The sequence below is a fragment of the Marmota flaviventris genome, chromosome 5 (assembly GCF_047511675.1).
Source record: "Marmota flaviventris isolate mMarFla1 chromosome 5, mMarFla1.hap1, whole genome shotgun sequence".
Classification (NCBI taxonomy): domain Eukaryota; kingdom Metazoa; phylum Chordata; class Mammalia; order Rodentia; family Sciuridae; genus Marmota; species Marmota flaviventris.
This window is the reverse complement of record NC_092502.1, coordinates 31,421,597-31,436,800: the sequence shown is the minus strand read 5'-3', so window position 1 is coordinate 31,436,800 and position 15,204 is coordinate 31,421,597. Positions and strand designations below refer to the sequence as shown.

Sequence of the window (15,204 nt, the reverse complement as noted above, 5' to 3'; positions counted from 1 at the left end):
ATGAAGAGAACAAGCAGGAGTAGGGAAGAGAGCAGGGACCTTAATTTTAGATGCATTAAGTTAGAGATGCCTCTTAGATGTCTTACTGGAGCTGTTGAATGGGCAACTGGAAATCTGAGTCTGGAGTTTGAACACGGAGTTCAGGCTAGAGCATATAAATGGTATATGCTACTTTAGCCTCCCAACAGTCTGGATCAGATTGCTGAGTGAATATAGACAGGAAAGAGCAGCCCAAATTCTTGTTGATTATTCAAGTTACAAAAAATCATCTTTTGCTTTCCCACAGAATCATTAAATTATTATAAAGAGAAACTAATCAGACTTTTTTAAAAAAGATAAAATACCAAATTTAGGACAGGGGTTGTGGCTCAGTGGTAGACCACTCGCCTAGCACACGTGAGGCCCTGGGTTTGATTCTCAGCACCACATAAAAATAAATAAAATAAAGGTACTGTGTCCAACTACAACTAAACAATGAATATTAAAAAAAACAAATTTATAGTGATTATGAACTCAGTAATTCTTTCTAGAGCTCCAGGTTTCAAAATTAAGGTGAATAAGCCTATTTTTTCTTTGTCCAAGTGCATATGTGTGTGTGTGTGTGTGTGTGTGTGTGTGTGTGTGTTACTAGTTATTGAACCCAGGGCTGTGTGTGTGTGCGCACAGGCGCTACTAGGTATTGAACCCAGGGCCTTGCCTCAAATGTGCTAGGTAGAATGCTTGCTGAGCTACATCCTCAACCTTTCTTTCTTTATTTTTTTTTTTTTTTAATGTTGAGTCAGGGTCTTGATAAATTGCCCAGACTGGGCTCAAACTTGCAATCTTCCTGCCTCAGTCTCCCAAGTAGTTGGGATTATAGGCATGTGCCACAGTGCCCTGCCCAAGACATATTTAAGAAGGGTTGTCTGCCCTCTGAGATTTCTCAAATAATAATTCAAAACTAATCAATAACAAGCAACTACTGTATAGCAAATCTAGGATGAATGGCAATATATTGTACAAGTTTGAATAGAATATAGCCTAACAAACACTTTCATCTTTCTTCCTTTTAGTTTGGCTTTAATCCTACCCATAAGGACATTCCTCTAGGTATCTGATCTCAGAATTACTTTTTTAGAAAAGAAAAACAATGGTTATAAACCTGTCTCTGCAGGAGAGAATATACAGGAAGTTAGTAGAATAGCAGGACATTTTTTTAAAATATTTTTTTATTATTTAGTTTTCAGTGGACACAACATCTTTGTTTGTATGTGGTGCTGAGGCTTGAACCCGGGCTGCACGCATGCCAGGCAAGCGCACTATCACTTGAGCCACATCCCCAGCCCCTAGCAGGACATTTTGTTTGTATACTTTCACCTTTTATTAAATAAAAGAATGCTTTACTGACATTTTACCTGGTGATCCATTAATGGGTACAATTTTGTTTATTATTATTTATTTTCATGTGGTGCTGAGGATCAAACCCAGTGCCTCACATGTGTGAGGCAAGCACTTTGCCACTGAGCCACAACCCCAGCCCAAGTTTTAAGAACTAACTTAATTTAAAATTTTTTTGTTCAAATGCTAGCTTGTTGCCTTTAATATGCTTGCAACTAATGGCTCCCACATCACCTAAGATCTCCTGATCACTTTTCTATGCAATTCTGCTAATTGTTTTAGTAACCTAGCCTAACTTTAATTTAGACTTTATTTACAATTTAGACTATTTTTGGCAGCTGTATGATTTTGAACTTAACTTTTCCTCTTCTTGGTATTCCTATGTACTATTATAATTTGGTTCCTAGATATACAAAACAATATATGTGCTTTAAGAGGTATGATTTCCTTAACCCCTGAATTTAAAGAAAATGTTGATTTTATCACTCTGTCACAACCATGGCCTTACACTATTTTTACTCAGATCCTGGAAATAAAATTTATTGAGAACGGTTGATAAAAAGGCTGCAAGAATGAAATACAAATGAAAAAACACAATATCTTCTTTCAATGACTCCTGGCTTATCCTAATGTTATCATGTTCTAGCCAATATAGGTCATTTTCATTTTTGACGTAAGCAACTCATTACTTCAACCACTTGCTTTTTAAAAAAGCACATTATAACAAATAACATGAAGTCACATGTGAAAATAGACCAGAAAAAGAACTCAAATACATTTACCTAATAATACATTTTGACAAATGTTATTAGCCAATAAAATCTATCCTACCAACAATAATCACTGATGAAATTTCCTTTTACTACTGGCAAGAAGTCAACATGTAATCACCAATTTTTTTATTGTATATGATAATTATAATAACTAGAATAAGGATAAAAAATAAAGTATGAATAAGACCCTACCTTTATAATAACAGGAAGCTGGAAGGTACAGTGCAGTGGAAGTTCACTTGCCTACCATGCACAAGACCCTAGGTTCAACACCTAGCATCACAAAAATACATTATTAATTAAATATTTATAACAAGGGGACACATTCCTGTTCCATATCCATACCCTTAGGTATGGTCATAAATTAAAACATTGTTCAATCAAGGACAATTTATATAAAACAGAACTATAACTTTTACTAATTACTCTGGGGATTTTTTTAAATTCTTAAGATAAATGTCAGTGTATTATTCAACAGATTTCCATTACTCAAAACAGTCACTAAATACCCTATAAGTACTTTCTAACTGAACTTCTAGTTCCAGCAATAATGGAGTAATAGTATTTTTGTCTTAATCTCAAACAAATATAAAACTGTTTTCAGGCAGTATATAGCAGATAAGGGTCAGTTTCATTAGAAATATAATAGTCCTAAATATATATGTACCTAATAACAGAATTTCAAAATACATAAAGAAACTATTGATACAGATGAAAGGAGAAACAGATAGATCCAGGATTATAGTTGAAGATTTCAATATGCCTCCCTCAGTAATTTATAAAACAAGTAGACTAAAGATCAGTAAGTAAGCAGTTGTGCATGCCTGTAATCCCAGCAGCTTGGAAAGCTGAGGCAGGAGGATCACAAATTCAAAGCCAGCGCAGCAATTTAGCAAGGTCCTAAGCAACTTAGCAAGACTCTATCTCTAAATAAAATATTTTAAAAAGGGTTGGGGGGTTGGGGCTGGGTCTTAGTGGTAGAGCACCTTCCTGGCATACATGAGGCACTGGGTTCAATCCTCAGCACCACATAAAAATAAAATAAAGATATTGTGTCGACCTACAACTAAAAAATAAAAATATTTTATTGGGGATGTGGCTCAGTAGTTGAGTGCCCCTAAGTTCAATCCCCACTACCCCCCATATCAGTAAACATATCAGACCTAAAGGTGCTATCACTAACTCAACTTAGTTGCAATTTTGTTTATTTTGTGTGTGTGTGTTTTGTTTTTTTCAGTACTAGTTTTGCATCACTGATATAATACCTGAGATAATCAACTTAAAAAAGGAAAGGTTTATTTTGACTCATAGTTTTAGGGTTTGTGGGATGTAGGAGAAGAAATTTAAAGTTTTAGTTGCTTATATTAGAAAATAGAATGACCTCAGCCTCCACTTTCAGAAGTCAGCAAAATAAAAGTAAGTCTACATCATGTTCAGCCAAGGAAGGAGAAGTTATGTTCCATTTGTGCACAATGTGTCAAAATGCATTTTATTGTCATGTATAACTCATTAGAACAAATTAAAAAATAAAATTAAAAAAAATAGAGGTACCCATGTACATATACAATTATACAACCAGTGTGGTTCTATATCATGTACAACCAGAATAATGAGAAGTTATACTCCATTGATGTATAATATGTCAAAATGCATCCTACGGTCATGTATATTAATTAGAACAAATAAAAAAAATTATTGATGATGCCAAAATAGGATGATCAAACCTCTAGCAAATAAGCATAAATTGTAATAAATGAAACCCATTATAATAAATGAAAAGGATAAATTATAATAAATGAAAGTGAAAATGATTGATTTAAAAATAAATAAAATAAAGGAATGGAGAAGAAAATCACTGGCAGAGCACTTGCCCAGCATGTGCAAGGCCCTGGGTATCCCCAGTCCCGCAAAAATGAAATGAAATAAAAATTTCAAAAATAACATAATAAAATTATGTTTTCCTTTATTTCCATGTTGATTCAGTAAATACAGAATCCGGTAGAATCCTGGTAAAACATCAAGTAGGACAATTGTATTAACTTTTCTTGAAGAGTAGAAAAATCCAGAATTTTGGTAGCGCCAAAGTTCAAATATATCCCTCAAAAGTTCATGTGTTGAAGGGTTGGGAATGTAGCTCTTGGTATAGTGCTTTTCTAGTGTGTTCAACATCCCATGTTCAGTCCCCAGCACCACACACACACACACAAATATACAGACACACACAGTTCAGATATTGGAAACTCAATCCCCAAATTTATATGTTCAAAGATTTGGAAATTAGAGCCTTTAAAGGAAATTAGGATTAGATGAGGTCATACAAGTGGGTCCCCTATGATGACATTAATGACTTTATAAGAAAAGTAAGAGTGACTAAACTAGCATATTTGCCCTGTCTCACCATGTAATGACCTCTGCCATGTTTATAATACAGTAAGAAGGCCCTCCCTCATCGGCTGCCTTACAGATGCCAGCACCATGCTCTTAGGCTTCTTAGGGTCCAACCCCCCCCCACCCTTTTAAATGAACTATCCAATCTGTGTTGTTTGGTTACAGCAATAGAAAAGTCAGATAGTATACCATCTCTGGGTTGTGCACAGTTTATTTTATGAAATAGAAAAAGTCCTTACCACATAAAAGTACTATTACATGGAACTAGGAAACTGGAAGAGTGTAGCCAATTATTTAAAATGATAAAAGAATTAAATCTCAAACTCATATTATCTTTAGATATTTTATAAGTATTATATTTTTATTGCTGACCAATAGAAGACATATTTCATCATGTAATGGTAATGATTAGCTTTTAAAATAATGGGAGTCTGAGGCAAGAGGAACACAAGTTCAAGGTCAACCTCAGCAATTCAATGAGGCCCTAAGCAATTTAGTGAGAACTTGTCTCAAAATAAAAAATAAAAAGGGCTAGAGCTCAATTGTAATACTAAAAATAAAATAAAATAATGGATTAGCTATTTCATTAAGAATTTGTTTTCAGGAAACTGGAGAGTTCTAGGAGATAATTGACTTTTGAAGTTCTGTGATTCTCAAGAGGGTAGAGATCAGTATAAATAATGTGTGTCATGTAACAGGGAATGTTACCCACTCAGTAATCATGGCAAGTAAAAAACAGGCAGAGAGAAGATGACTTTATAATTACAAATCAAAGCATCACAACAACAGAGTTCTTAGAAGAAAGAAGAAAACAGTGAATATTTTCCTAACAAAACAAAAACAATTGGATGAGGCTAATGCAGATGGATGGATGGCTGTCTTAGCAACAGCTCAAGGTACATTTCTATTGTATATAACATTAAAAAGGAAGTTGTCAGTTTGTATTTTTACCATTATTTAAAAGACACTACCAGAAAAAAAATCTGTTCCTCTTCAAATTCTTCCCCTCACAATGGCCATCTCCACCCTAAAATTAGAAACCAAGCTAGTAAGAATCAAAGATAAGAATGTAAATATATGCTGCTAAAACCTTGACTGTGTTAACGTTATATTATGTGTAAAGATCTAAATTATAAATACGCTGGTCAGGCCAAAAGAATTGCTTCCTTGCTTTATCTAGTTTCCATCTTTTTAAACAATTTCTCAATCTGTGGGGTAAATGCTGTTTCAGTGTGGAACCAAACCCATGTTTCATGTTTATCAAGTATACTTGTTTGCCCACAAATGTTTGGTGCTCTCAGACATTGGGATCTCACTTTATGACGTATTTAGAAACTCCCTTCTGTAATTATAAAACTCTGAGCCAAAGCTGAGATTGACCACTAATCAAACATGCCTGAAATAACAGATGTTCAAATAAAATTATTTGACTTAATGTAAACTGCAATTTTATTAGAATATACAGTTCAGGCAATTTTTTATAAATTAATGTTCAAGTTAAGACAACAAGTAATTCAAATTTTATAAATTTCAAATTTAGGTGAATATACACATAACTATATAGGATTTTTCATTAATCTGTATGATCCTCTGGTCAACACTTTTGTGTATGTAACATTAATAAAAAGCATTCTCTTTAAACCATATTGTAATTCTGATATTCCTTGAATTTTCAGCTGCTGCATTTTCTACTCTACATCTGGCAGGTTCTTCTTCCTTTCAGTCTGTGCATTTCCTGTATTCTAAAAGTAAACAGAAACAGGACCTTAACTGAGGAAACAGTGAGTCTTTGGCTAAGAAAATGCAAGCAGAGATAGAATACTGTATTTTGCATCTGGGGTTTGTTTCTAACAAAGTATTCCTCATTATCACCATCAAACAGAACTAAAGGTGGCCTTTGTATGGACTCATCGGTCTTGCCCAAGTTACTCATTCACAGTAATTTAGGGTTTCTCCCTAGTTGTAGAGCCTCTTCAAGGGATGCATGCCTATTTCAATATGCCAGAAACAATTTAATGTACATTTAGGAAATGCTTGGATCTGATTTGCTATTCCTGTTTTTATGGGTTTTGTTTTGTATATTGTTGTTTATTTGGCCTTGCTGAGGATCTAATCCAGGGCATGCTAGGCAAGTGCTACACTCCCAGCCTCCTATCTTATGTTGTTAAAAATGTATCATATCATATTCTCGTATACTCTAAAACTACAGACTCAAAATATCTTTTTTTTTTTTTTTAAATGGAACACTTCATGAATTTGCTGTCATCCTTGCGCAGGGGCCATGCTAATCTTCATTGTACAGTTCCAATTATATAGTATATGTGCTGCCGAAGCAAATGAAGAAATTTTCTCTCTCTCTCTTTTTTTTTTTTTTGGTACTGAGGATTGAACCCAGGGGCACTCAACCACTGAGCCACATACCCAGACCTATTTTTTTTTAATTTTCTTTAGAGACAGGGTCTCACTGAGTTGCTTAGCACCTTGTGGTTGTTGCTAAGGCTGGCTTTGAACTCAAGATCCTCCTATGTCAGCCTCCCCAGTCGCTGAGATTACAGGTGTGTGTCACTGTGCCCAGGTTAGAAATTTTCTTAATTTGTATATTAATTTATTAAAAGTGTTTGAACTAGCCTTATGATATACCTAGCCTAGTTCTCTCTTTAGATCACAAGTTATGAAGGATTCATTTCTGTTTTCTGTAAAAATATTAGGATGTCTGTACAGCCTGGCCATTAGTTGATGTTGTAAAGCTGATTGAAACGCCTGCCCGTGCCCTGAACTCACCCATGCCCAGTTTTCCCTGACCAGATAACAACCCTTTCCTAAATCTTAGTGATGCCTCAAAAATTCTGGCCTTCCCTGGCCAGATAACGACCCTCTCTGAGTCTCTAAGACCTCCATAAATTCTGATGTTGTGGCCAGCAAAAATGTAAACTTATGTTATGCTCCTCAGAGTTTTGTTTTCTGTAACCCCCCTTTGTGTAACTTTTTGCGTTATAAAACTGGGCTGCAAGGAAGCTTCTCGGCTATCATTGGCTCCCATGATTTTGATGGGAAAGGCAGCCCGGCCGGTCGAAATAATAAGCTTGTTTTAATTTGATTTTAATTGGAGTCAGTGGTCTTTTCTTGCATCGTGGTCTAACACCTTATATGCCATTTCAGTCACCTGTCAGAACTTCTTTTGAATAGACAGTACAAATAAACTATAAACAACTGACTTCTGGTTATTTCTAATAATATCTTGTTTTAAGGTCACTCTTTTTAGAAGATCATTTTAGCTGGGTGTAGTGGAGCACACCCATCTGTGATCCCAGTGACTCAGAATTGTAATCCTCCTGCCTCAGCCTCCTCAGTAGCTGGAATTACAGAAGCGTACCAACACATCCAGCAAAATGGAATTTTAATAGTAAGTACCAAGATAAAGATAAAGATAAATCTAAACAGGCTCCTTTCCTAAAGTGGGGTGGGAAGCAATGTCAAGGTTTGGAAATGGGTAGCTCAGTGGTCTAGCCTTTGTCTGGTATGTATAAGGCCCTGGGTTTGATCGTCAGCACCACAAAACAATGACATGATTTTCTGGAGAACAAAATAGCATAATATGTTTTCAAGAGAATAAGTAGCCAGGTGCTGTGGCCCACACCTGTAATCCCAGTGGCTGGTTTGGCTGAGACAGGAGGATCACGAGTTCAAAGCTAGCCTCAGCAATTTAGTGAGATGCTAAACAACTCAGTGAGACCCTGTATCCAAATAAATAAAAACACAAAATAGGACTGGGATGTGGCTCAGTGGTGGAGTGCCCCTGAGTTTAATCCCTGGTACTTCACTCCCAAAAAAGTCATCTTTTCAGGAGCTCTACATCATGTGAGGAAGAAAGGGCTTTCCTTCCAGTTTCCTGTTTATTTACTATCCTAAAATTGACAGAACTGCCTTAAGAATTTCTTTTGTTCTAGCATTAGAATGGTTTTGTTCCTGGGGCCTTTCATGGAACAGTAAGATAAAAATCTGTAATGCTTACTAGTCTACACAAGTTCAAGAGCTCTAATTCACCCAGTCATTCAAAATACGTGTAAATGGTGTGCTGTGCAACAAGCTGTAACATTAGTAAGTCACCAAAAGTATAAGTTTAAAGCCACCTTGTTACTTTTATAATGAACAAGCAGATGACCATTAGTGGCTTTCTTGTTTTATTATCTCTTTTCTGCAAAGTGGATTGTGGAATTCTTAACAAGTTCGAGGTCAAGACTAAGGCATAGCCCTAATTGCCACAGGGAGCATACATCTAATAGTGTCTAATAATATTGTTCTCCAAATTATGAGTAGCTTTAGTTAAAATGCCTTCTTACAGTTTCAGATAAAATTTTCTGTATTTTTAATTTCTTCAAATTTCCTTAATAAGTAAGTAAAATTTTATCATGAATAAATAAATAAATGTAGCCATTTTTTTTTTAAAAAATAGAGATAATAAAGTTGACAAATCATTTACAGATTTGACCTCAAAAGGGCAGCTAGGAGGCCACCTACATTATTTAACTCACTGGGTTCTCAGCACAGGCTCTTTTTTCTTAAAAGAGTACCTTTAAAGGATATTCATTTGGAGTTGAAAACTTCAGAATTTCCAAATAAAATTCAAAAATCTTTCTGGTGAATAGGGGTAGGGGATATTTTAAGAAATTACCTGATAGCTACCTGAGAGCAAATATTTGTGAAAATTGGACATGTGGGTAAATAGCAGAGATGGGGAATAAATTGGAGAGAAAACAAAAAGAAGCTAAATTGAATATATATGCTGGTGGCCCATGTAACCAGATGTTTATATCTGAACTGTCATTTTCATTGGTATGGATTAATTGCTTGATGTTTGACAACACAGTTGCTATTTTCCCTAAGTACTGCGTATTCTTGTCATTCAAAATTCAAATGAGAGCTGATATGCCAGGCATATTTTTTAAAAGTAGAATAGAATACCATTAATACTCCCATATTAATACCATTAATACTGGGGAGGCTGATATGGGAAGATTACTTGAGCCCAAGGGTTCCAGACTAGCCTGGGCAATATAGCAAGGCTCCATCTCAAAAACAAACCAAACATAAAAAATGAGGGCTGTTAATTAATACCCCCCAAAATAACTTTTAGAAACATTTATGATTGGTTATTCTAGAAAGATATAGTTCTCTTTCCAGAGTTTGAAGATTACAGAATTCTGAATTTTTATATAGCTTTCCATTAGTAACAACTGAATGTATAAAGAATCAAGGACTTTAAATAACATTGCTTAGTAAAAGCTATAAGCAAAAAAGTTTTACCTCTTGTTTTTCTTGGTTTTGACCCATATTAAATAAAGCTGGTATTTTAGATGAATCTATTTTCCTTGACTCCATTTTCAGCACTTTTATCTGTTTAACTTTTGCAAAAATATATAAAACAATGAAAATTCGTTATTCCTACTTGGAAATTTTACTCTCCTTTTCAAGAATTTCAAATGGAAATTCTGAAGTCCACTACAGTTGGTTTCTTAGTTTATTACAAAGGAAATAAATGAATCATGAGTTACAATAATAAAATACGGTAAACTGTTTTATAATTCAGAGTTTAGTATTAAAGGAATATATTTTTATCCTAAGTATTACTAAGCAGATCAGATAATTCCTCAAAAGTGTACAAGTACTACAGTCTTGCTATTATATCACATTTTCACAAGGTGTCACTATTCTTCAAAAAACATAACTTGGCAAAAAAAGTTTCATTTTAAGATAAATCTTAAATTTATAAATCAATCTATGAAATCCTTGGGTGCCTAAAGCACATATAACATTCCTGGTCAAATAATTATAGAAAGGTGATTTATTCCAGGTCATTTACTGAACCAAAACCACCTTCTTTGCATGCTGTCCTAACATTTCAACATTGAATGAATTAAAAATTTACCTTTTTAAGCTGTCTTAACACCTCTTTAACCCATTGTGTCCTATTGTACTATATAGAATTGAAAACTTGGGATGTAATGGGTTTTTACATTATCTCATTTGTATCATCTTTTATTTGAAATCTCAACAATGGAAAATGTTTTTCTCAATAATTTACTATTTTCAAATCATGCTATAACCTGTATTACAAAAAAAAAAGTCCTGTACATGTTATCATCCGAAGACTTATGCAGCTATGCAGCAAATGTGTACCTTCCATTCCTTGCATCTCCTTTGACTGTATTGTGAAAGGCAATTCAGGGAAATGGAATTCTTTCCTGTCAGATCTGGAAAAATTCAGCTTCTGTTTGTTCCCACTTGCCATTTGGTGGCTTGGACCTGTTCGCTCATTAAATATATGCTTCTCCATTTGGCTCTAAACAAACAAATGAGAGCTAGTTTAAAGAAATGTGTGTAACTATTGTAGAATGACAAGCCTAGAATTGCTAACCATTTGGATGATGCAAAATATAACAACAATTATTTAAAATTAAGAAGTAGAATAGAATACCATTAAACATATAAACAGATCAAACTCCAATGTAAGTTTCAAAAACCAGACTTTTAGTATATTTATTATTCTGAGAATAACAGTCTTGCTCCAGAGAACCAGAATCTTAACTTTTAAGTTCTAGTACCATCTATTGCATTCTTTGGAAAAATTGCTTCAGTTCACTTTCCTATTTTATAAAATTACACACTTTGTGAACACTGGGAAAACTCAAAGAAAAAAAAAACTACTTATGAATGGCATTTGGAAAACATTTGTCTACCTATTTTTGATCATTTGGTAAAAGATCAAAAAACTTTGTTAAGGCAGTATAATTGTACAGTATCCCACTCCACAAATGTACAGAAATATACTTAAGTCACCTACTCTTAGATAGGTTTGTGTTGACATCATTTTTATTATTAAACTGAGCCCGTGCTTCAATTGTGAATAAACCACTTTCCTATGTAAAAATTGGTGAGGGTAGATGAACTACACGGATTATTTTTTTTCTAGTGAAAGTAAGTAGTATATATTTGGCAGTTGTTTTTAATCCAGAATAAAATATTAAAAATATTTTTGTGACTTTTAAAGGTAGAAATTTTAATTTATTCTAAGTCTCATGTTAAATACAAAACTTAAAATAAAGAAAATTAACTAAAATTGTGAAAACAATAAGGAAATAATGGCCTATTATCAACTCAAGAACATGAAATCTGGAGATGTAGCTCAGTGGTACATTGCATGTTTACCGTGTACAAGGTTCTGGGTTTAACCCCCAGTATCATTAAAAAAATAAGTAAATGAAAGAAACTAAAAGCATATTTTTTTAAAATGTTGGAATCCCAAAAACAGAGAAAAGGAAAAGGGGGCTAATGTTAAAAGAGGCCACATTTTAATGACTAGCTTCTTGTCTTACTTGAGTGGGACCTGTGTCCTCTTGCCTGCTATTAGACATAACTTGTCCAACATATTGTGAAGAAGTGCGTCTCTTTTTTGCTCTTTCAGTTAACCTATTATTTAAAAATAAATGAGAAGTTATTAGAATTCCCCAGAAGTGCCTCTGTTTTAGTTTCAAGATGTGTAAGTTACACCATGGATGTCTACTGTTAGAACACTGAGGACTAAAAAGTGATTGGCTGTCTTTAAGTACCAAGAGCTCTAAAGAGAGAAGTGGTAATGGGGAAGAGGAAAACTAATGCATGGCTAACATGTGGTAATGAATATGTCATGGAGTTACTACTGCTGGCCTACTTGATCTCTTCTGACTGTCCTGAACTTGGATCTCATATGAGCTTACTGTCTAAGACTGGCTTACAATCACAATTATGACACCATGGTTTTGGGATCAAGAACAATTGGGCTATTATAGTGTGTAACCTACTGCACCTTTGGATGGACATGTTCACTTGTTCATGTCTGCAGACCACTAATCCTTACAATCTGTAGTCCAAAAAAGTCTGCTAGAATCTGCTTGGATTGCTAGGTATGGTGACGCGTGCCTGTAATTCCAGTAACTTGGGAGGCTGGGGCAGGAAGATGGAAAGTTTGAGGCCAATCTCAGCAACTTAGTGAGACTCTCAGCAACTTAGCAAGACCCTGTTTTAAAATAGGGACTAGGCAACTAACCCAGTGGTAAAGCACCCAAATTCAATCCCCAGGTAGGCCCCCTAAAAAAAAAAAAAAAACCCTAAAAGAATCTGCTTGAACTAATGAATGAAGCTTGTCTCCTTCCTTACGCACACTCGCAATAGATGAATTTATAAATAATCCTAATGATTTGCTAGACAGTCTCTCACCATTCAATACACTGTCCACAATTAATCAGACTCAAGATACCAGTCTCTCATCAGAGGTTAAATCTAAAACTGGCCCAATATGCTGTTTTCCTGCCAAAAGATTTGACCTTAAAATGCCATTTGACTAACAAAGATTATTTCTTACTATCCTTTCTCTATTTAGAGAAGTTGTTATGATATAGAATAAAGCTTACTTTGTTGTATCACCTGCTATGGTTCAGATACGGTTTGTCCCCCAAAGTCCATGTGCTGGAAGCTTGGTCCCAATGTGATGGTGCTGAGAGGTGATGAAACCTTTAAGAGGGGAGGCCTAGGAGGATCCAAGATGGCGAACTAGAGGGAAGCTTCATTCCTCGTGGCTCCGTAACTCAGGATATGAACAGAAGAACTACTGTTTCTCTGCAAAGTAGCCATCATTGCCCACTGATACCCTGCTGTTTACCCCCCTTCTGCTGTCTACCAGCATATCGCTTGCCTTTTGAGCACAGACTGCTTGTTTACTGCTGCCTATCATCCGCCATTTGGCCATTTGCCTGTCCATTATCCACCAGCCAACCTCCAGGATTGCTGCTGTTATCTTAAAGACTACCCACAGACTGCCTGCTGCCCCCTGGAAGCCCATTACAGTACCTGCAAATGAGGTATTCGAAGCCTTTAAGGACACTATAAGACTACAGGGTAGAAACTGTACTGCCTCAGTCCATACTGCTAGATGGGAAGACACACAAACAACATGAAAAAACAAGGGAACAAAGTGCCTCAAATAAACCAAGATTTTCCAACAATAGAAGCCATAGACAACACAGTAGAAGAAATGCCAGCGAAGCAATTTAGAAGGTACATAGTTAGGCTGATCTTCAAAATAAAGAATGGTATCAGAGAGAAAATATAGGAAGTGAAAGATCACTTCAATAAAGAGACAGAGATTATAAAAAGGAATCAAGCAGAAATCCTCAAAATGAAGTAAACAATAAACCAAATTAAAATTTCAATGGAAAGTATCATCAACAGACTAGACCATTTGGAAGTCAGAGCCTCAGGCAATGAAGACAAAATACATACTCTTGAAAATAAAGTCAACCGCACAGAGAAGATGGTAAGAAACCATGAAAAGAACTTCCAAGAAATATGAGATAACATGAAAATAGCAAATTTAAGATTTATGTGAATACATGAAGATATGGAGATATAAACCAAAGGAATGCACAATCTTTTCAAAGACATAATATCAGAAAATTTCCCAAACCTAAAGAATGAAACGGAAAATTACAAGAGGCTTATAGGACCCCAAATTACAGCAGATCCATACCAAGGCATATTATAAGGAGGATGACTAACATACAGAATAAGAAAAGAATTTTAAAGGCTATGAGAGAAAAAAATCAAATTACATACAGGAGGAAACCAATTCAAATTTCAGCTAATTTCTTAAGCCAGACTCTCAATGCGAGGAAGTTCTAGAACAACATATATCAAGCTCTAAAAGAAAATGAATGCCAACCAAGAATCTTTTGTTGTTGTTTTGTTTTGTTTTTAGTTGTAGTTGGACACAATCCCTTTATTTTATTTATTTATTTATTTTTATGTGGTGCTGAGGATCGAACCCAGCACCCCGCACTTGTTAGGTGAGCACTCTACCACTAAGCCACAACCCCAGCCCCCAACCAAGAATCTTAATCCAGCAAAATCAAGCTTCAGATTTGAAGATGAAATAAAAACTTTCCATGATAAACAAAAATTAAAAGAATTCACATCTAGAAAGCCTGCGCTACAGAACATTCTCAGCAAAATATTTCACAAGGAGGAAATGAAAACCAGCAAAGACAGGAGCTACACTAAAGGAAAAGTCAATCAAAGGAGAAACTTAGTCAAGTTAAAAACCAAAAATAAACCGAAGTGACCAGGAATACAAAGGATATCTCAATAATAACCCTGAATGGTAATGGCCTAAATGCATCAGTCAAAAGACATAGACTTGCAGATTGGATTAAAGAAAAAAAAATATGCTGTCTTTAAGAGACTCACCTCCTAGGAATAGACATCCACAGACTGAGGTGAAAGGTTGGGAAAAAACATATCGCTCATAAACAAGCTGCATAAACAAGCAGGGGTTTTTATCCTCATATCAGACAACGTGGACTTCAAACCAAAGTTAGTCAGAAGGGATAAAGAAGGATATTTTATACTGCTTAAGGGAATCGTATGTCAACAAAACATAACAATTATAAATATTTATGCCCCAAACAACGGTGCATCAACGTACATCAAACAAACCCTTCTCAATTTCAAGAATTAAATAGGCCACGACACAATAATACTGGGTGACTTTAACACACCTCTTTCACCACAGGATAGATCTTCCAAACAAAAACTAAACAAAGAACCTATAAAACTAAATAATACAACCAATGAT

At 35.1% G+C, this 15,204-nt stretch overlaps 1 protein-coding gene and 1 non-coding gene across 9 annotated transcripts in view; both read right to left on the bottom strand.

The window, feature by feature from the left end:
• Window positions 1-5,280: 5,280 nt before the first annotated feature.
• The window catches only part of Cdkl3 (cyclin dependent kinase like 3), a 53,627-nt gene continuing 43,703 nt past the window's right edge, over window positions 5,281-15,204 (bottom strand). For 4 of the 8 annotated variants that reach the window (XM_071612073.1, XM_071612071.1, XM_071612072.1 and 1 more), the window contains 4 exons: window positions 11,912-12,005; window positions 10,716-10,878; window positions 9,843-9,940; window positions 5,281-5,565 (listed from right to left, as the gene is read on the bottom strand). In XM_071612073.1, coding sequence (XP_071468174.1) covers window positions 5,506-5,565; window positions 9,843-9,940; window positions 10,716-10,878; window positions 11,912-12,005 — 415 coding nt within the window. In that variant the 3' untranslated portion in view covers window positions 5,281-5,505. Of the gene's footprint in view, window positions 6,281-9,842; window positions 9,941-10,715; window positions 10,879-11,911; window positions 12,006-15,204 lie in introns of those variants that run through there. The other 4 variants (XM_027949582.2, XM_071612076.1, XM_071612075.1 and 1 more) reach the window with 4 other exon arrangements.
• On the bottom strand, window positions 6,771-6,876 carry LOC114103835 (U6 spliceosomal RNA). Its single transcript, XR_003584741.1, has one exon. It is a non-coding gene; the product is annotated as a U6 spliceosomal RNA (small nuclear RNA).